The 23389-nt window shown below is 46.9% G+C and overlaps 1 protein-coding gene across 1 annotated transcript; it reads left to right on the top strand.

Annotated features, from left to right (window-relative positions):
* The first annotated feature begins 874 nt into the window (after nucleotides 1–874).
* Nucleotides 875–1741, top strand: LOC141020692 (uncharacterized). The gene has a single exon (XM_073495621.1). The coding sequence runs from the start codon at nucleotides 875–877 to the stop codon at nucleotides 1739–1741; it is 867 nt and encodes a 288-aa protein (XP_073351722.1).
* Nucleotides 1742–23389: the final 21648 nt, after the last annotated feature.

Below are 23389 nucleotides of genomic sequence, written 5' to 3'. Positions count from 1 at the left end.
GGTCAGCGCTCGGACACTTGCATCCGACTGAATTTTCAGAAATTTTGGTACCATGTCATGACCAGTGTCCATATCCACTGGATTTCTCCTTGGAGTAGGAGCATCAACGTCCATTTGAACACACTCTTCAGCATCATCCACAGTAATCACTTCTTCAGTGGCAACAGGTCATCAGTCCTTGCTCTGTCTTTTCTACTCTGATGATTTTACAAGAAATAGAATACCTTTCGAACTGACAACAGCAACGTCAGGTTGTCCTTTGGCTTTACTTGCAGTCTGCTTGCTAGCTTGGCTGTAGAAGTAGCAACCCTACATCGGAAGAGGATATAAGATGGTTATAATGTCCGAATGATCGAAGCAACATTCAGCTACAATACATACTTGGAGACAACTGGCACCACATTCTTTATGTTATAGCTTGTTGGAATAATCCACGGCGTCGGGCTCGTCGGGTTCGTCGGGCGCGTCGGTGGCGCGCGGGACGGGCGGGACGCAGCAGCGTGGCATATGTGTGTATCGTGTGTGTGCTTGTGGCAGTAGTGTGTGCGTGCGCGTAGTGGTAGTTGTTGGGCTGTTAGCAGCGGCCGGCCGCGTCGTGCGTGAGGCCAGCGGATCACTCGCATGCAGATAGGCAGGAAGCATGGGCGCTGCGCCTCCAGGGCTACAAAGCCGTATGTATTATGTTTGAGTTTTTTGCGAGCTGAAAGAAAAAAGGGCGTTTGAGCGCCGGGGTGTTGGTCGCCGGGGCGTTGGTTGCCAGAAAACTGTCCAGCTAGCCTTCGTCTACCTCCGTCCGTGAGTGAATCAGAGAGAGCTAGTCTAGGGCTGCAACAACATTTGGTATCAGAGCTTCGGTGCGATCCTGCCGGCGGCCATGGCGCTCGTTCCTCACGGCGGTGGTGGCGGGGCGATGGCGTTGCAGCTGTCGCCGCTGACGACGACGAACTACATCGCCTGGGCCACCAAGGCGGAGGCTATCCTTGATGCCCAAGGGCGGTGGAGTGCGGTGGCTCCGGCGGAGGGCAAGGAGGTCGACGCCGGGAAGAGCAAGACGTCGCGGGTGGCGATGCTGGGCGCGCTGCCGAAGAACTTGCTGATGCAGGTGGCGACGAAGACCACGGCGAAGGAGGTATGGGACTCCCTCGAAGTGCGCTTCGTCGGCGCCGATCGGGTGCGGGCGGCGAGGCTCGGGACGCTGCGCGGTGAGTTGGATCGCCTGTGGATGGACAACGGTGAGGAGCTGGACGACTACGCCGGGAAGGTCAGTGGCATGGCGAGGTACGCGATGCTCGGGTCGACGATCGACGACAGCGCCATGGTGAAGAAGTTGCTCGACACTGTGCCGGACGGCCTGTACGCCGCGGTGGCCGGAATCGAGCAATTCTGCAACGTGGAGGAGATGGTGTTCGAGGAGGTGCTCGGGCGGCTCAAGGCGTTCGAGGAGCGGACGCGGCGACGCGTGCGGGCCGGCGGCGAGCGCGCGGACGGTCAGCTGATGATGACAGCGGCACAGTGGGCGGCTCGGGAGCGACGGCAAGGCGGACGCGGCTTCGGCGACCACGACAACGACGGTACGGCGAGCACATCGTCAGGCTACAGAGGGAAGCGTCGTGGACACTGCTACAAATGCGGGGAGCACGCGCACATCCGGCGCGAGTGCCCGCAGCTCCGGAAAGGACCGGCGGCGGAGCAGGCTCTCTTGGCTGACGCCAACGTCGACGACGACGGACTCCTCTGCTAGTCTGTGGCTTAGGGTGTGTGTGTTAGAATAAGCCACGGCGTCAGGCTCGTCGGGTTCGTCGGGTTCGTCGGGCAGCGTGGCATATGTGTGTAGCGTGTGTGTGCTTGTGGCAATAGTGTGTGTGTGCGCGTAGTGGTAGTGTTGGGCTATTAGCAGCGGCCGGCCGCGTCGTGCGTGAGGCCAGCGGATCGCTCGCATGCAGCTAGGCAGAAAGCATGGGCGCTGCTTCTCCAGGGCTACAAAGCCGGATGTATTCTGTTTGAGTTTGTTGTGAGCTGAAAGAAAAAGGGCGTTTGAGCGCCGGGGCGTTGGTCGCGAGAAAACTGTCCAGCTAGCCTTCGTCTACCTCCACTAGTAGAAAAGAGGGCTTTGGTTCAGGCCGGGTCAGCCCATTAGTCCCGGTTCAGTCCAGAACCGGGACCCATGGGGCAATGGTCCCGATTCGTGAGGCCAGGGGCCTGCGGGGCCTCGTGGGGCCATTGGTCCCGGTTCGTCTGGCCCCTTAGGTCCCGGTTGGTGGGACGAACCGGGACCAATGGGCCTCGCTCCTGGCCCACCACCATTGGTCCCGGTTGGTGGCTTGAACCGGGACACAGGCTGCCCTTTAGTCCCGGTTCATGCCACGAACCGGGACCAATGAGGTGCCTATATATACCCCTCGCCCGCGAGCAGAGCACTCCAGTGCTCTATTTTTCTCTGGCCGGCGAGGGGAGGGCTTTGTGGTGCGCTAGCTCACCTCCTATGCACATGAGGTGTTCGATGAAATGCCCGAGCCACACTAGTTAAGCTTTCTCCTCTCGAAGCTCGACCTCAAAGCTCCATTTTCCTCGAGATTTGTCTAGGTTTAGCGGCACGTCACGTCCCACCGCCGTCGATCGCCCGCGCCGATCTCGTCGCCGGCACCACCGTGGTGAGCCTCTTGTTCTTATCTTCTTTCTGAAAGAAAAAAATTCTTACTTTAGATGTATGGTTTAATTAATTAGATGCTCTGGAGAGTAATATGTTGTTAGATGAGAACTATGTATGTACTTTGGTTTTAATGTGATGATGAACTTCTATTAATTTGGTCACTTGATTATCTATTCATGATGTTCTGTAATGGTTTTGGACACACTTAATTATATATAATGCACACAGATGAACCGGCAATGGATGTACGGTGACAGACACACCTCCGAGTACATTAAGGGCATGCATGATTTTCTCAAAGTGGCTGAGGCAAACAAGCAGAATGGTTTTATGTGTTGTCCATGCCCTAAATGTGGGAATACGAAGTCTTACTCTCACCGGAAAATCCTTCACACCCACCTGCTTTACAAGGGTTTCATGCCAGACTATAATGTTTGGAGGAGGCACGGAGAAATAGAGGTTATGATGGAAGACGGCGAAGAAGAAGAGGACGATGACAACTATGTGCCCCCTGAATACGGTGATGCTGCAACGGGGGAAGCTGTTGAAGATCAAGAGGAACCAGACGATGTGCCCAATGATGCTGCAACGGGGGAAGCTGCTGAAGATCAAGAGGAACCAGTGCCCGATGATGATGATCTCCACCGGGTCATTGTCGATGCAAGGATGTAATGCGAAAGTCAAAAGGAGAAGCTGAAGTTCGATCGCATGTTAGAGGATCACAAAAAAGGGTTGTACCCCAATTGCGAAGATGGCAACACAAAGCTCGGTACCATACTGGAATTACTGCAGTGGAAGGCAGAGAATGCCGTGCCTGACAAAGGATTTGAGAAGCTACTGAAAATATTGAAGAAGAAGCTTCCAAAGGATAACGAATTGCCCGACAGTACATACGCAGCAAAGAAGGTCGTATGCCCTCTAGGATTGGAGGTGTAGAAGATACATGCATGCCCTAATGACTGCATCCTCTACCGCGGTGCTTACAAGGATCTGAACGCATGCCCGGTATGCGGTGCATTGCGGTATAAGATCAGACGAGATGACCCTGGTGATGTTGACGGCGAGCCCCCCTGGAAGAGGGTTCCTGGGAAGGTGATGTGGTATGGTCCTATAATACCACGGTTGGAACGTCTGTTCAGAAACGAAGAGCATGCCAAGTTGATGCGATGGCACAGTCAGGACCGTAACAAAGACGGGAAGTTGAGAGCACCCGCTGACGGGTCGCAGTGGAGAAAAATCGAGAGAAAGTACTGGGCTGAGTTTGCAGGTGACCCAAGGAACGTATGGTTTGGTTTAAGCGCGGATGGCATTAATCCTTTCGGGGAGTAGAGCAGCAATCACAGCACCTGGACCGTGACTCTATGTATGTATAACCTTCCTCCTTGGATGTGCATGAATCGGAAGTTCATTATGATGCCAGTTCTCATCCAAGGCCCCAAGCAACCCGGCAACAACATTGATGTGTACCTAAGGCCATTAGTTGAAGAACTTTTAAAGCTATAGAATGGACACGGTGTACGTACGTGGGATGAGCACAAACAGGAGGAATTTAACCTGCACGTGTTACTGTTTGTAACCATCAACGATTGGCCCGCTCTCAGTAACCTTTCAGGACAGACAAACAACGGATACCACGCATGCACGCACTGTTTAGATGACACTGAAAGTATATACCTGGACAAATGCAGGAAGAATGTGTACCTGGGCCATCGTTGATTTCTTCCGACCAACCATCAATGTCGAAAGAAAGGCAAGCATTTCAAAGGCGAGGCAGATCACCGGAAGAAGCCCGCCATGCGTACCGGTGATCACGTACTTGCTATGGTCAATGATTTACAAGTAATCTTTGGAAAGGGTCCCGGCGGACTAGCTGTTCCGAATGACGCTGAGGGACACACACCCATGTGGAAGAAGAAATCTATATTTTGGGACCTACCCTATTGGAAAGACCTAGAGGTCCGCTCTTCAATCGACGTGATGCACGTGATGAAGAACCTTTGCATGAACCTGCTAGGCTTCTTGGGCGTGTATGGGAAGACAAAATATACACCTGAGGCACGGGAGGACCTGCAACGTTTGCACGAAAAAGACGGCATGCCTCCGAAGCAGTATGAAGGTCCTACCTGCTACGCTCTTACGAAAGAAGAGAAAGAAATCTTCTTTGAATGCCTGCTCAGTATGAAGGTCCCGACTGGCTTCTCATCGAATATAAAGGGAATAATGAATATGCCAGAGAAAAAGTTCCAGAACCTAAAGTCTCATGACTGCCACGTGATTATGACGCAACTGCTTCTGGTTGCATTGATGGGGCTTCTACCGGAAAATGTCCGATTAGCCATTGTGAAGCTATGTGCATTCCTCAATGCAATCTCTCAGAAGGTGATCGATCCAGAAATCATACCATGGCTAAGGAGTGAAGTGGCGCAATGTCTTGTCAGTTTCGAGCTGGTGTTCCCACCATCCTTCTTCAATATCATGACGCACGTCCTAGTTCATCTAGTCGACGAGATTGTCATTTTGGGGCCCGTATTTCTACACAATATGTTCCCCTTGAAGAGGTTCGTGGGAGTCCTAAAGAAATATGTCCATAACCGCGCTAGGCCAGAAGGAAGCATCTCCATGGGCCATCAAACAGAGGATGTCATTGGGTTTTTTGTTGACTTCATTCCTGGCCTTAAGAAAATAGGTCTCCCTAAATCGCGGTATGAAGGGAGACTGACTGGAAAAGGCACGCTGGGATCGGACTCAATAATATGCAGGGACGAGCATTCTTGGTCTCAAGCACACTACACAGTTCTACAGAACTCTATCATGGTGACCCCGTATGTCGATGAACACAAGAACAGTTTGTGCTCCAAACACCCGGAGCAGTGCGACGACTGGATTACAGTTGAACACATCAGGACTTTCAGCAGTTGGTTGGAAACACGTCTCAGAGGTGACAACACTGTTTGTGATGAGCTGTACTCGTTGTCCAGGGGACCATCTTTGACTGTATTGACTTACAAAGGATACGAGATAAATGGGAATACATTTTACATGATCGCCCAAGATCAAAAGAGCACCAACCAGAACAGCGGTGTCCGCTTTGATGCAGCAGCCGAGAGGGGAAAGGACACATATTATTGTTTCATAGTGGACATATGGCAACTTGACTACGGACATGATTTTAAGGTCCCTTTGTTTAAGTGCAAATGGGTCAATCTGTAAGGAGGCGGGGTACAGGTAGACCCACAGTACGGAATGACAACAATGGATCTGAAAAATCTTGGGTACACTGACGAACCGTTCGTCCTAGCCAATGATGTGGCACAGGTTATCTATGTGAAGGACATGTCTACCAAACCAAGAAAAAGAAAAGATAAGGAAGCGAATACATCATATGATGAGCCAAAGCGCCACATAGTTCTTTCAGGAAAAAGGGACATCGTGGGAGTGGAGGGCAAGACAGACATGTCTGAAGATTATGAAAAGTTTCATGAAATTCCTCCATTCAAAGTCAAGGCTGACCCAAGCATCCTGATAAACGATGAAGATTATCCATGGTTACGGCGCAATAAGCAAATGACACAAGCGAAGAAAAAGTGAAGACTTTCTCCCGCAACTATTATGATGATACCATGCCAACTTTGTAACAGACGATTATGATACCATTATCCGTTTTGTACACGAAGTGCATCCAGTTTTTGCCGTAACCCTCTCAACTTTCTTGCACATGCTATGTGGATGAAATGATGATACCATGCCAACTTTCAACCTTTTCAGAGTTCATTTGAAATGCTTTTCAATTTCAGGGTCTTATAACTCAAAATAATCAATAAATGCATGAAAATTAACAAATGAAGTCAGAATGGGCAGAAAGAACAAGTACTAAAGGAATCAACTAAAAAGCTTGTATAAACCTCTAGTATTATTGAAACTAAAATTATATAGAATTTATGCAACTAAAATTATCAAAGTATTTTCTGTTCAAAACATTAAAAGCAAAAAGAATTTTCATAAAATAAATACAAAAAGCAAAAAAGAAAATAAAATAAATAAGTATAAACAAAATAAACTTTTATAAATAAGTAGAAACAAAATAAAATAAATAAGTAGAAACAAAATAGAATAAATAAAATAAATAAGTAGAAACAAAATAAAATATAATATAATAAACTATAATAAAACAAAATAAATAAACCTTAATAAAATAAATAAACCTTAATAAAATAAATAAAATAGCAATAGTAAGTATTTTGTTATAAGTAGACAAAATAAAAAAATAAAGCAACAATGAAAACAAAAAAAACTAGAAAAAAAAATGCCACATCCTCGGCCACCACGGCCTGAATACGACTAGAAACCCAGCTAGTTGGGCCAGGATTCAGGCCCGCAGAAGGCCCAGCAGGCCCACAGGCAAAGCAGTGTCAAATTAGGCTCATAGGCCTGCAGTTCAGAGGAGGTCGAGAGAGAGGAGGCAGCAGTGCTTATAAATAGGTAGTGGACGCTCTCAACTAGCGAGGTGGGACTAAACTCCCACCACCACGCCGCTGTGCAAGGCCATTGGTCCCGGTTGGTGGCACGAACCGGGACCAATGCCACCCTTTGGTCCCGGTTGGTGGCACCAACCGGGACTACCCCTTTAGTCCCGGTTGGTGCCACCAACCGGGACCAAAGGCCTGCTGAAAAGAGGCTTTGGTCCCGGTTGGTGGCACCAACCGGGACTAAAGGGTGACATTGGTACCGGTTTGTGCCACCAACTGGTACCAATGGGTTTGCTATATAAGCCAACACTTGTGAAAATTTCGTCAATTCTTCGATCACTCCGACGACGCCGCCAGGCTGCCCGAGCTCGCCGTGCCTCTGCTGCACCCCCGACCACGCCGCTGTCGCCCCTGACGCCCGACCACCCCGCGCGCCCTCGCCGTGCCTTTGCCGCGCCCCCGACCCGCCCCGTTAACGCCGTCGCCGCCCTCTGCCCCGTCGACGCCATCGCCCCAACCACGACCCCGCCGCCGTCGCCCCTGCCCCCCGACCACGCCGCGCGCCCTCACCGTGCCTCTGCCGCGCCCCCGACCCGCCCCGTCGACGCCGTCGCCGCCCTCTGCCCCGTCGACGCCATCGCCCCTGCCCCGACCACGCAGCCGTCGCCGCCCTCTACACCGACGTCGGCACCGTGCCTCTGCCCCTGCCCCGACCACGCCGCACCTCTCCTTGGTCAGGCCGGCAACCCCCCTGTCCTCTCCTCTGTTTTTTCACATATTTATGATGTTTTTTCCAGATTATATGTATGTGTGTGAGTAATGTATGTGTGTATATCTGATTATATGTCCTTTTTTAGCTTTTTTGTTCATATATATGATGATTTGGTTTTTGCATTTTTATAAAAATGTATATATGTATGTATGTTCTCTGTGCATATAAAAGTTAGATTTTTAGTACATTTTGGTACATTTTAGGTTAGTTTCATTTTTAGAAAAGTTTTACATATTTAGGAAAAGAAGGAAGAGAAGGAAGAAGGAAGAAGAAGAAAAAGTTTTATATATGCAAAAGTTACATTTTTAGAAAAGTATTATATATCTAGCTAGGAAGATAATGAAGAAGAAGAAAAAGAAGGAGAGGAAAAAGGAAAATAAGAAGAAGAAAAAAGAAGAAAAAGAAGAGGAGAAGAAGATAAAATAGAATATTCTATTTTCTCTTCTTCTCCTCTATTCCTTTCTTCTTCTCCTCTTTTTTTGCTTCTTTTTTTTCTTCAATCTTCTCCTCTATTAATATCTTCTTCTCCTCTTTTTATTTCTTCTTCGTCTTCTTATTTTTTATCGGATATGTCGTTGTCGATATACCCCGTGTCCCGATAACTTCAACACGAGGGGGGGGGGTTCGACCTACCCCCTCCCCGATAACATTATTTTCGCATGTATGTATGTCATCGTTGTCGATATAACCCCCTCCCGGATAACTTCGACCATGATAACTTATACCATGGGAGCACCCCCCCGCCCTCTCGCTCGACCAAAACTCTTGAGGACACCCAAACCCTAGAAAAAAACGATGTCGGTCTCCTACCCCCTCCCGCCGCGCCCCAACCCTTGAAGCGTTGCCGAGGCCACCCCAAACCCGGAATAAGCTAGGTCTACGTTTGCACTAATATATCCACCTGCTGTCATGTTTGTGTAATAATTGCCATGTTGTAATATTTGCAGAAATAATGGAGCACAGACGAGACGAGGAAGCAGAAGAGGTGTTGGGGGACATAATCTTAGCCGAAGGTGATGTCTTGTCGTATCTTAACGACAATGATGGTCTGGAAGAACAGGGTGAAGAAGCAGGCTACGGTGATCGAAGAGTGGAGGAGGAAAGTCATGATTATGATGGCTCCGGTGACCCAATGCTGGTGCAAGAAGGAGCCCATGGTGACGGCTCCGGTGACCGAACAGAGTCCGGCCAGGTAAATATATTAGTTAAGCCTGTGCTGACTAGCTAATTGATGCATTCGTTGTTTTGGTATGTACACATATTAATTAACTCTCATCTTTCTTCTTTTTTCTAGCCCTCCGGATCGAGCACAACTTCGGTAAAGAGACGAGGCCCGAAGAGAAAGTTGCGCTCGGATGAAAGATTTGAGATCACAGCAATCGCGCGCGACGGCCAACCGATAGAACCCATCCGGACAAAGGAAGCATTTGCTGCTCAGTGCAGGGTTCTTGTTAGGGACAAGATCCCGATCAGCAACCACCAATGGTATAAGCCTAAGAAGAAAGACCCTGAGGTGTCTTATGTCAATGATATGCAGAAAGATGATCTTTGGACTGAGCTGAAGGAAAATTTCACCCTGCCGCCAGAGGAGGATCCGGAGAAGCCAGTTAAAGAGCAATTAATCAAGTCTCATGCTCTTAAGAAGATGGCAGACCTATTCAGGAGGTGGAAGAATGAGCTGAAAACGTTTGTCGACAAAGAAGAGACACCAGAATTCATCGGCAAATATGAGAAGATCAGAGATCACTAGCCCGCATTTGTGGCCCACAAGACATCGGAAAAGAGTAAGAAGTTGTCAGCGACAAACAAGAAAAATGCTGCGAAGAAGAAGCTTCACCATGGCACAGGGTCAGGTGGCTACCTCAAAGCTCGGCCTAAGTGGGCCAAGACTGAGAATGATCTGCTTGATAAAGGGATTGAACCAGAGACAATGAACTGGCCAGACCGTTGCCGGACTTGGTTCTTCGGGGCTGGCGGAACCTTGGACCCTGTATCAGGGAAGTGCGTTTGGACGGACGAGCAAATGAGAATACCAGTAAAGAGGCTTTAGCACTATATCGATGCAGCGCAGCAAGGGACGTTCGTTCCAGACAGAGAGAACGACGAGCTCACAATGGCCCTCGGGAATCCTGAGCACCCTGGACGGACTCTGTCACGCCGGGCTCTGTTCCGTGGAAGGCTGACTTTCCGGACGCAGGCGGTTACAAATGCCAGGAGAGGAGGAAAAAAGTGGAGCAGACCCAAATTCAGAAGCTGCACGAAAGGGTTCAAGCGCTAGAGGAACGAGACGTAGGTCGCAGCAAGCGACCTGCCGAAACTACCCCTGAAGCTACCCCGCCATCTCAGCGGAGAAGCAGTGTGGCTTTCACTGAGCTGCTTCAGGGACTAGTAACCGTCTTAGACTCGAGACGAAAAGATCACCAGGACTATGCAGACATGACTCAAATGCTCGAGAAGTAAGTTAAATCGATCATTATCCACCATATCAGCAACTTTGTTCATTTCCGGATATCAAGTAATTGTTTTCTTTGCCTGGCAGGGTTTGGAGAAAATTCACCAAAAAAGCTCCGGGACTGCCGAAGAAGCTGCAATTTAGACACCCGAAAGTAAGTACTATAGTAGCATGTTCCGCGCATCTCCTAGTGATTCAAGCGCTAGTTTCATCAATACCATTTAGCATGCTTGCTTATCAGTTTGATTGACCCCTATTTCTTGTTAAGTGGTTGTGGCAGGAACAAGGGAATGATTTATGTGGATACTACATTTGCGAGTCCATCCGCTACACGCCCTGTGAGCGGGGCTACTCTGACGAACAATATGAAGTGCGTAAGAAATAATATTCACAATTTTATTTTATTACCATCATTTGTGTTGAGTTTCATTTATTCATATATATATGTATTGACCCCTTCTTCAAATTAGATCTTTCGGATGCGGGATGAACTTCTACCACCAGATCGTATGCGAGCTATTCAAGAGGAATTGGCGGCATTCTTCCTTGACCACGTGATCGCTGAAAACGGAGAATACTGTGTGGACCCTGTGTTCATATATAATTAGGAGATTATATTGTAAGAGATATTCATTGTATACATGTAGCCGGTAGTGTCGGATAGATATACGAGAACTTGTTGTTCGACCAATCTCTCGGAGAAGGAGAGGTGGTCGATATCACTTCTCTCTGTATGCATATATATGTTCATGACGATCTTCTGTTTCCTTCATTTGCTTACTAGCTAGCGTGTCTAGTCCTCTCTATACGTATATAGTGCGTAGCGTCGACCAAGCACGGACATAAGAGAGGACACTTCTCTCTATTAATTAGCTAGCTAACACAATATATGAAACACCTAAATTAACCCCCCAAAACCCCCACACACCCCCCCCCCCCTTCAAAAAAACAAAAACCCCAGCCCCCTGAAATGCTGATGCGTGGATGCCTATTGGTCACGTTAGTGCCACCAACCGGGATCAAAGGCCCTCCTGCCTGGGCTCGCCGCACCGGCCATGTGGAGACCCATCTGTCTCGGTTCGTGTAAGAAACGGGACTAAAGGGCTAGGGCATTAGTAACGACCCTTTAGTCCCGGTTCAACAACCGGGACAAAAGGCCCTTACCAACCTGGACAGATGACCCTTTTTCTACTAGTGCTCCGTCCGTCAGTGAATTAGAGAGAGCTAATCTAGGGCTGCAACAACACAGCTAGGCTAGGCTGGGCGTTGGGAGATCTCCAGCAGACAAGTGGACAGAAGCCAAATCAGGTCCTATTGCAACATCACCCTGGGAAATTGCCGCAATATTACTAGCAGACAGGTTCATATCAGATCAAAGCATGGGAGGTCCAGACAGAACTGCAGCAGATGTGGGGATGGACCAGGAGCTCATGGTGAGAGTGGAGGCCCAGAATCAGAGTGGGATACTATAGCAAATCTTAAAGATCTGATCAAGCTCTCTAAATACCAACGAAAAAAATAGCGCGCTACAAAATATAGCGAGGCCCTTCTCCAAATGCTACACAAGTTATAGCGTGCTAATAGCGTGCTATATTTCGAAATAGCGTTTTCAAAAAAATTCAAATATATCTAGAAATAAAGTATTTAAGCAACTAAATTTTTGCTAGGAGCAAGCAATATATGCATAAGGGCCAAATCTAGGACATAAAAATTGTAAGTCTCAAACAGTTTCAAGATAAAAAGAGTGAGAAAGGTAGTGGTCGTGGGTTGGTTTTGGCCTGTTGGGCCTGCTGGGCTGTGGTTGTTTAAATTTTGCATGGTCTGCACGTTAAAACGTGTAACGCTACAACGTTATAGCGTGTGTAGCGCGCTAATTACGCAATTAGCGCCGTAGCGGCCGATTTTGCCAAAACGTAACGCCTCCCTTCCGAATATGCTATAACCGCGCTATAACCGTGAAATAGCGTGCTATTTTTTTCGTTGCTAAATACCCACGGGCATGCAATATGCCCTTATAATAACACCATGAAATCTGAGTGGCTAGTGAATCCTTAGGAAAACATGTCCGTTACCAAGAAGCAATCATGTAATACAAATAGGGCGCATCCGAGCGGCGATTGGCCTGAGATGGAATAACACATCTCGCCCGCTATCGATTCCCTCTCTCTATTCTCTGCTCGTCAGATAATTTTTTCACCATGAGCAGCATTCAGCAGCGCCAGAGATCTCTTCCGTCGACTCCGTCGGCAAGAACTCCGGCAGCCGGTCTTCTCCCTTCTCCAACGTGGGCAATGACGTCGGCGAACTCCCTCCACCGTGAATACGTTACCAGTGTCTCAACCAAACGCGTCATGGGTATAGCCATTAACTGGCAGGAGAATGGAGATTTAGTAATTGGTGCTCACCTTGGTCGTCGTTGCCCTTGTAGTTTCCGCGGCCGCCGACCAGGTCCTGGCCGCGGCTGCCCTGGTGGGGCGTGGAGGAGAACCCAGGCGGGCCGGTGGAGGAGAACTCAGGCGCGGAGAACCCAGGCAGGCCAGCGGAGGAGAACTCAGGCACGGAGAACCCAGGCGGGGCGGCGCCATAACGCCCTGCAAGGATACATATATTGAGGTAATAAATATTTGGGATTCCAAAACAACCATAGTTGAAAGAATAAACTTCAAATGTGAACATTTTGAATCCCTAACTTGCTGCTCTATTCGTCTTAACATTGTTATTTTATTTTATTTTTGCCTTTTTAGTGCTCCTTTAACTTTTTTTTCATAACAAGTAAATCTGACATTATATGATTTTTCTAAGAATGTGTCACACACTTTTTTTAATTACATGATTTGGTAATGCCTGATTTTTTTTAATTACAAGAGTATTTTAAAAACAATTGAACACGTTTTAATCACATGACCATCTTACTAAAACATATTGACTATCTATTACTTGATTTCACTTTCTAAAAACTCAAACATGTTTTAAAATGCATTCAACACTTTTTTCATTTACATCAAAATTTCCATACATGTATCATACTGTTTCTTTATTACATCAATTTCTAGTAATGTTTTTTTCTAATGACAAAAACATTATGAAAATTGACCGAACACTTTTAAAATTACATGAATTTCTTTGAAAAAATGTGAGAAACACTTTTGTATTTACATGAATATTTTCTAATATATGAATTGCTCCTCTTCAGCAATGAGGTCTATGAACTTATCATCTTAGTAATCTAGCTAATATTCATATTACTAAATCTTGCTCTGATCTTATAAGCTGAAGTACCTCATCATCTCGCAACGATAGCATGGGAACGTCAGTACATGAAGCCCTCATGCAGTAAAAAAAATCAAAGTACAGTTATCTTTGAGCTGTTTGCCGTCTTTACCGACATTAATTAGGGAGCAAATATAAAAGTATTCGAACTCATTAATTAGGGAGTACATGGCTCTTGTCCACAACCACCAACAAAACACACAGCGGAAAAGCAACGCGGAAGCAAAGCAACAAGGAGAAAATTCTTCTTCTTTTCGAGCAAATAAAGAGAGAGGAGAGATTCAACTACTCTAATGAACGAACAAATCTAGTATCTTTCAGATCCACAAGTGAAAAATTCCACTGCCCATCAATCAAGTAAAAAAATTCTCGGTCGGGTGTTTGTCTGTCTGCCTTTCTACTCGCTCTCTTCTTGTGTTTCTCTCCGGTCTTTCTTTAGAGAGAGAGAGAGAGGAGACGGCAGAGGAGAGAGAGAGGAGGTAAGTGATAATGGAGGAAGGAGGAGGAGAAGGTGAGATTTAGAAGGGAAAATTTTGTTTGCACTCTATATTTTGCCAATTTTTCTTATGCTGATTTTGACATTTCACTTTTGCCACTTTTAGTTTTTGCACAACTCTTTCAGCGGTCACAGACAGTTGGCCCACATCCCGTTTCTAGTAGGAGGCCCTCAACAACATCCCTTCACTGTACAGCCGTCATGCGTGCCTTCCCTCCTTCGGGTATACTAATAAATGTTGTCTGATAGACCACCATGGTGTATGTGAGATAGCCGCAGAGCTCATTTCATTTCGTTGGAGAGAGAGAGAGAGCAGGTGCCAGGACCATGGTGTTGCTACCGTGGCCGTGGCGGAGGTCATAGATACGCAAGCCGGCTATGGCAGAGTTTTCCTCCGTATCGCCCCCCTCCTCAAGCCGAGCGATCTCCCGACCTCCCTGTGCATCTGCGACTACGTGGTTGTGTTGCACAGGAGGCGCCGGCTAGGGACCCCTTCCCACTCACGAGCTATGTTGATCATCCACGTCTCGTTCGACGATGACCAGGCGCCCTTCGAGCATAATGTGTTGCTACGGAAAATGTTTGGAGATGAAGCATGATATTTTGCATCAGTTCTAGTGTTTCAAATCTTGCCTTCTCCTGGCATACATCTCTTTACCCATGAGCCAAGTGTTGAAATTCCGCCCACATGATCAATCACATCAAATCACGATGAACACACGCACGCAAAAACTTTTGCCAAAGGCATGTGTCGTGCCTTGCTTTTTTCTTTTCTTCTTTTTTCACATGTGTTACATTGTACGTCTAGGGTGTGCATATATATATGCAGCAACCCAGACACCGGACCAGGCTAATAACCGACTCAAACACAAACCGAATCCTACACGTATTGGAAATACTACCTAAACACGCTGGACACATATACATGTCCTAACCGGACTCCTACTACTTGACGCACTATTAGCACACCAGGAAACCTAATCTAACTAGCCAGAACTAGTACTAGCTCTCCTCACGCGACTAGCTAGCTTAGGACCCAAACTTTTACATAAACCAGATGACTAATCAAGATAACTCTAACATTCTCTCCCTAATCTTGATTCTTTGTCTTCGTGCTTCTCTGATCTTGACTCGTTGACGATTCACCCCTTGTCGACTCCTCCACCTCGCACCACGACAAGTTAAATTGATAGGCTTCATTGATCGCAACAATCTCTTCTCAATTTTAACTTGGCGAATTTACGGACCACCTCAAATATGCCTTGGACTACCCAGCCTCACTAGCAACCTGTGGAATACACTACCCGGTAGACTTCAACATCCACCCTAGCGAGATACATGATGGCTCCTTGTGGAACACACCACCCTGTGGACCACACCGCCCACTCCAGTCTCATGTAGAGACATGGCCTCATTGAAGAGACTCACCTTCACTGGTTTACCGCCCCCGCATAGTTGAACTTGATCCTCTCGTCGAGACGCATATATGACCTGGGCTTCATCTTCAATGCTTCCTCACAGGACGAGCCCTTGGACATGACGATGACTCACAGATGTGACGACGACTGGCCATGCAAACACGCACGGCTCTTGACTCGAACTCTCCGGACGATGATCTTGATGACTTTTCGGCACCGCACCTCGGCACCACCTCTCCCATCATTGATCTCCATCCGCCTCCTTGCTGACGACATCAATGTCGTCTCCCTCCTTGTCGCTCCGCCGAACGACAATCACCTGATCCTCCTCGTCGCTGCATCTCCCAGCGACTTCATTGCCCGCCCCAAGGCGCTAGTCAGGTCGTGACCCCGGGGCAAGTACGCTTCAAATCGACCTAGCTCAGATACCAATTGTTGGAATTCCACCCACAGGATCAATGACATCAAATCACGATGAAAACGCGCACTTACAATGTAACCGTGTGAAAAGAGAAGAAAAGAAAAAAGCAAGGCACGACACGTGCCTTTGGCAAAAGCTTTTGCGTGCGCGTGTTCATCGTGATTTGATGTGATTGATCCTGTGGGCGGGATTCCAACACCAAGGATACATATATTGAGGTAATAAATATTTGGGATGCCTAAACCACTACAGTTGAAAGAATAAACTTCAAATGTAAACATTTTTTTATCCCTAACATGCTGCACTATTTGTCAAATCGTTGTTTTTTTGTTTGCATTCCTGGTATTAATTTAACTTTTAATTATTTTATGATCAAGTAAATCTGAAATTATATGATCTTTTTAAGAATGTGTCGCACACTTTTTGCTCACATGATTTTGTGATGTATGAAATTTATTAATTACAACAATATCTAAAAAATCATAGAACACTTTTTAATCACATGACCATCCTACTATAAATTGTCTTCTTTGGAACCATAATTAAACATTCATTAATTTGTGACCGCTTTTAAACCACAAATGAATACGAACCAAATTGTGTCTTCTTTGAGACCACTAATTAACCAGTAATATTATGGACTTCTTCTGACTCACCACTACTAGGGAAAACTTTATGTACAGAATCGTAGCAGCAGTGCGGGACAGGAAGGGGCGCTACTGCTAATTAGCAGTAGCGCGCGGGCAATAAACGGGCGTTACTGCTATCAACTCAGCAGTAACGCGGCTCGATAGAATTACGATGCTACTAAAATTGACCAACAGTTCCCGCCACGCTAGGTTTAGCAGTAGCATGCCCGCGCTAACCGTGCTACTACTAATGTAATAGTAGTAGCGCGCTTTTTTTGCATGTCGCTACTGCTAATTTTGAACCTGGCCACATGGCGGGGCACGCTTAGCAGTAGCGCGTCTGCCAGAAGCGCGCTACTACTATATTATTAGGAGCAGCGCGTTTTACACCCAGCGCTACTGCTAATCCGTAGGCATACCACCTTTTCCCTCCCCCCTCCCCTCCCCTCCTCTCTTCCTTCACTTTCCCCTAGCTCCCACCTCCTCTCTCCCTCACTTTGCTTCTTCCTCACTACTTCTCACCCCCCATTACTCTCCTTCTTCTACCTATCTTTCTCTCTCTTTATTACTCCTAGCTAACTACACCCCCTCCATTAATGCATCTCTAGCTCCTTTCTCTTTTTCCTTCCCCCTCACTAGTTGAACTTGTCTCCTCCCAAACTAGCTAGCTAGGTAGATCTAGCATTTAGTGAAGTGACCTATGTACCTCCCTAACTAGATGTAGCCTTGTCAAGAAGAGCTTTGTCCACTTTTGATCATTCCGTAGGTGTGTGTGGCGACACACACCTATCGACATCATGATCACCGTGCTCGATCTTGAGATAGGTGATTAAAAATGTATGCTTTTGCAAGAATGGAAATATGAGTATGTGTGTGCGATATGACATAATCGGGCGATATGAAGGAAATTGTGTGTGTGGCATGAGTTGCCGTCGAATTGTGCTTGTGAGTTGCCTATGTTTTGCCGAAATGTCGATTTATTTCCGTTTCGGCGAATTCCGGGCAAACTCTATAGGTCCTATTTTATGGGAAGGTCATGCCGAATTTTTGTATGACTTTGATGCATGCATGCATTTTTATAATCAATTTGTTTATTATTACCGCGCATGCGTTCATGATGATCAGTGGAACGGTGGTCGACAGGTTGTTGCGGTCGGCGGTGCAGGACATGAAAGAAAATAACCTGACAGAGGTTTTATGTCCGTGTCGAAGATGCAAAGGACGAGTTTGGCTCGACCCCTATGACAATGGTACTTTGATGGCGCACCTGCTCATTACTGGTTTCATGGATGGCTATACTCGTTGCATAATTGAAGATGAGGATGATGATGTTGAGGACGCCCATGGGGCAGGCAATGACGACACGGGGCAAGATGAAGAGATGATCGATAATGGTGGCGGAGAAGGGGCCGGACATGGCGGCGGGGAAGAGGCCGGACATGGCGGCGGAGAAGGGGCTGGACATGGCGGCGGAGAAAACATGGACTCGACGCCGCAGAATTCGTCGGTACTAAGTTCAATTGTGCGGGACCCTCATGTTCAACCACTGCTTCGCAAGGAGACGAGTACTGAGAGAGTTGCTTCTAGAGAGGAGGCCAAACTGTAGCAACTGGTGGTAGACTCGAACACTCCATTGTATCATGGTTGCAATCCCGAGGTTACCCGCTTGACTTTCAGGCTAGAACTCCTGAAAACGAAGGCTAAAAACAAATGGACTGACACTAGCCTCGATGAGCTTCTCAAGTACCTAAAGGATGTTCTTCCCGCGGGGAATCTATGTCCTACTTTGTGGATTAGGCCAAGAAGTCGTGTGCCCTCTTTATCTTCCGCATGTTAGATACCATGTACGAATCAACGATTGCATAATTTATGGGAAGGAGCACGCGGAAAAAACAAGAAGTCCGGGAAGAAATCTCCCCAGAAAGTTGTATGGTACTTACCGATCACTCCCCGTCTCTAGCGGTATTTCGAAGATCCCAAGGAAGCAAAGCTCATGAGCTGGCACGCGGAGAGGAAGAAGCCCGGCGATGGAGATGATCCGAAGCTGAGACACATCAAGGATGGAAGCCAGTGGAGAGCGTTCAACAGCGAATATCGGTATTCGCATGTGATGCAAGGAACATCGTGCTCGGCGCGTGTATCGATGGCATGAATCTGTTTGGCAATCAGAACACCAACCATACCACATGGCCCGTGTTTGTATGGATGTACAACCTCCCCCCTGGCTGTGCATGAAGTCGAAGTACATACACATGAGCATGCTGATTCAAGGGCCGAAACAACCGGGAAATAATATTAATCTGTATCTGGGGCTACCTCAAGAGGAGTTAGACACGTTATGGAAAACACCGGCCAAGACATGGGAGCCAGCAAAGGCGAGTATTTCTATATGAGAGCCTCGTTGATCACGACGGTGCATGACTATCTCGGTTACGGATATGTCGCAGGCCAGGTGTGCGATGGATATTGCGGATGCACGCGGTTCATGGATGATACGACATCTCAGCAGCTAACGTCAAGGAAAGATGCCGGATCTGGGAAATCGTTTACATGGGGCATCGAAGATGGCTCGAGAAGGACGACCTGTGGACCTCCACGTAAGCGGAGCGGCGCCGAAATCGATGAGCTGTTGAAAAATTGGGGATAGTGCCCCGCGCCGGGAAAGACGATGAAAAAGGCGCCGGAGCTGCTGCTGAAGGTATGGAAGACGAGGTTTGTTTTCTGGGACTTGGAGTACTGGCACAAACTCGACACGCCTCATTGCCTTGATCAAATGCATATCTGTAAGAATGTCCTTGAGAGCTTGCTTGCGACACTGATGAACATGCCGGATAAGACCAAGGATGGGCCGAAGGCAAGAAAAGACTTGCAAGATTTGAAAATCAGGGAATATCTGCACATGCCGCCCCGTAAAAAGTCAGAGGAGACAGAGACGGAGACAGAGGCGTGGGAGAAGAAGGGCAAAAAATTAAAGAAGAGGATTATTGCCCCCCTTCTTGCTTCACCTTAAGTCCGGCTGAGATCGATCAATTCTTCAAGTGCCTTGACGGAATCAAAGTTAGTTCTGATTACTGTGGCAAGATAAGCAGATATCTAGACACGAAGAAGAAAAGGTTCAGCGGGATGAAGTCCCATGACTTTCATGTGATGATGACGTAGATACTACCTGTTGCCCTTAGAGGGATAATGGACAAGCATGTCCGTGACACGCTTATTGGTCTGTGCAACTTTTTCGACGTCATCTCTTGAAAGTCAATCAGTCTGAAGCAGCTCCGAAGGCTACATGAAGAGATCGTTGTGTTACTAAATGAGCTTGAGATGTACTTCCCGCCCGCGTTCTTTGACGTCATGGTGCATCTGTGTGCCCATATTGTGGATGACGTAATAGACCTGGGGCCGTCATTCCTGCACAACATGATGTCGTTTGAGAGGATGAATGGGATCATCAAAGGATTCATTTGTAACATGTCCCATCCGGATGGAAGCATCGTCCAGGGCTATCTGACACGAGAGTGCATCTCTTTCTATGATAATTTTCTATATGGCGCAGACCGGCCGCCTGGTGTTGGTTTGCCTGTTAACAAGCACGATGGGAGGCTCGAAGGAGAAGGTCACTCCAACGGTCGCAGGGAACTGCATGTGGCCTACTCAGGTCGACGCGACGAATTTGATAGAGAAAACTTGGTAGTTCTACAACACCTAGACCAGGTAGATCCGTTCGTGGCGATGCACAAAGAAACTATCGCAAATAAGTATCGTGACCCGGGGGGTATGCAGGACGGACGTCGAAGTTACTAGAGAGCACAACTCCACTTTCCTGCATTGGTTCAAAGAGGGCTCTAAGGACGGATTGCTCATATACGCCTTAGCACATGGCCCCTTGCCCAACCTCGTCACCTATAGACATACGATATCAATGGATACACGTTCTACACTGAGGCCAAAGATATGGACAGTGATGATCAAAACTCAAGGGTGACGATGGAATGCATGACCGGCAACGAGAACAACGCAATTGTGAGATTTTATGGAAGGGTCGAGGAGATCTGGGAGCTTGACTACTCTGAACTGCACAACGCGACGATGTTCCGTGTCAGATGGGCTAAGAATTTCGAAAGAGAAAACTGGTATTTCACTGCCATGACTATACCCGATGCCAAGAGCGCTACCGTGAACACTATCGCAAAAAACGAGCCATGGATACCCGCTAAGCACATGACACAATGCTTCTTCATAACGAACCCGTGCAATCCCAGTCGTGTTGTCATGAGGAGAAGCAAAAGGAACATCATTGAAATGGATGGAGTCGCCAATGAGGAAGACTACGACCAGTACGGCAACCCAATGAGGGAATATGACGATGACGATGAAGTATACATCAAAATAAGAATCAATACTGTATTACCTAAGAAAGATCGTACTCCATGGAAAAGGAAAAGTCACAATGAGGGCTCAATTATTCTTCAACAAACAAGAAGGGAAAGAATCTCACTCAAAAACAAAAACGTCGATGCTGAGAAACTGTTATTGGTCAAATGATGTAATATATATGTTCCTATTTTGTGTACACACTTAACCGTTATGCATGGGTCAAATGATGTAATATATATGTTCCTATTTTGTATACACTAGGACACATGCCCGTGCGTTGCAACAGGAGCGGAAAATCACGTCCCTAATCGCTCAAGAAGTAAGGACGTCATCGTCGCTCTCCTTCCATCCGGCTCATATTTGCACAGCCTAAGAAGAGATTGCATTGTTTAGAATCGTTGAAAGAACCAGGATTGCTCGGGTCGACTATGTACTTGTAAAGGATTGCTAGATCCATTTTTCCACAACCTGGGAAGAAAAATCTTGGTACCAAAGGAAAAATATCTTGAGGAATGAGGAAGGCCACATCTCTGCCTAAAGAGGATAGTTGGTACGATAAATAAACCAGCAACATCTGCATGAACTGTACTTTCAAAACAAGGCCTAGTTTAATCTGATAGGGCCAAAATAACCATTTTCATGAAACATATAGTCAATTTTCTATAAGGGAACATATAGTCAAATTGTCCACTAATGATCGAAGAGTGCAGTTCGAAGGGACTGTCCAATCTACATAAGTCATGACCACGATTTCTACATTTCCTAACTAAAACAACATTGTCTAACCATTGTCTTAGGCATACAGACTCTAATACAAATTGCAAACTGCTGAAAAGTGTAGACCTGTCGTTGTTTTTTGGTGACCATACAAATTTAGTTGAGTGAATAGATTTCGATTATAGTGATAGCTCGAGCCAAGAACCAAAAAAAGTAGTCCCATTAGCTATAAACGTCTAGCAATCCAAAGAGGTGTTGGCACCAGAGGAGCAACACTGAACATCATCATAATAAGGTATATCCCGAGAATATTGAAAATTGAAAGTCAGAATCATGAACAAAGATAACATGGCACACACTTAAATAATGGGGAAAAACAGGACATGTTACTTACATGTAAAAAATAAGTTCTCTCGACAACTAAATCAAGTTAAACAATTGGCATGTTTAATCATGTAATATCATACGTACACTGAAGAAAGGACAATGGCAATCTTGAAAGGGGACTTACATTTGATAGAATTCTCCAGTTCACTTGCACTGTGAAAGGACTGGAACCGCATATTTGATGCCATTATCCAATGACGGAAGCTCTCGATGATCTCTAGTGTGTGACGGGTCACATTCTGCATGCTTTGCATCTCGAAGAAGAAAATATGTCAACACGGAGCAAGATAAATAACACCTAAACTGAAGTTGTATATCGGGTCATCTACTTTCAGATATGTCAGGTTCACTGTTGTTATCTTTGTAACTTGACGGATCTTTTGGATTAAGTGAGCAAGCCCACTTGTGATGCTGCTGATATTTACCTTCTAAAAAACCATGGGTACACTAGTAGAAAAGAGGGCTTTGGTTCAGGTCGGGTCAGCCCATTAGTCCCGGTTCAGTCCAGAACCGGGACCAATGGTGGCACTGGTCCCAGTTCGTGAGGCCAGGGGCCTGCTGGCCTCGTGGGGGCATTGGTCCCGGTTCGTTTAGCCCCTTTGGTCCCGGTTGGTGGGACGAACCGGGACCAATGGGCCTCGCTCCTGGCCCACAACCATTGGTCCCGGTTGGTGGCTTGAACCGGGACCACAGGCTGCCCTTTAGTCCCGGTTCATGCCACGAACCGGGACCAATGAGGTGCCTATATATACCCCTTGCCCGCGAGCAGAGCACTCCCGTGCTCTGTTTTTCTCTGGCCTGCGAGGGGAGAGCTTTGTGGTGCTCTATCTCACCTCCTATGCACATGAGGTGTTCGATGAAATGCCCGAGCCACAGTAGTTAAGCTTTCTCCTCTCGAAGCTCGACCTCAAAGCTCCATTTTCCTCGAGATTTGTCTAGGTTTAGCGGCCCGTCACGTCCCATTCCCGTCTTCACCGCCGTCGATCGCCCGCGCCGATCTCGTCGCCGGCACCACCGTGCTGAGCCTCTTGTTATCTTCTTTCTGAAAGAAAAAAATTCTTACTTTAGATAGATACTTGTCTAATTTTCTTACTATTGTATTGCTTGTTATTATATAGTGCGATGGTTTTGGTATCCGCCCCCGTCGGCCCTCGTCCTGTCTATGATTCGGATGTGGTATATATTATCTTTATTATTATTGGTTCATTTATTGTTTATGAAAATTATGCCGATCAACGTGACATAGATTTTATTTATCTAGGAGGTATGTGAACCGGAAATTCCAACCGACCCTATTGTCGAGAGGTTAAATTTAGTTGAAGAAGAAAACTATTTCTTGA

Source organism: Aegilops tauschii, chromosome 3 (assembly GCF_002575655.3).
Source record: "Aegilops tauschii subsp. strangulata cultivar AL8/78 chromosome 3, Aet v6.0, whole genome shotgun sequence".
Classification (NCBI taxonomy): domain Eukaryota; kingdom Viridiplantae; phylum Streptophyta; class Magnoliopsida; order Poales; family Poaceae; genus Aegilops; species Aegilops tauschii.
This window is presented reverse-complemented; position numbering and strand designations above follow the sequence as displayed.

Coding starts and splice junctions, on each gene's coding strand:
- LOC141020692 (XM_073495621.1), top strand. CDS start 875: ATGGCGCTCGTTCCTCACGGCGGTGGTGGCGGGGCGATGGCGTTGCAG.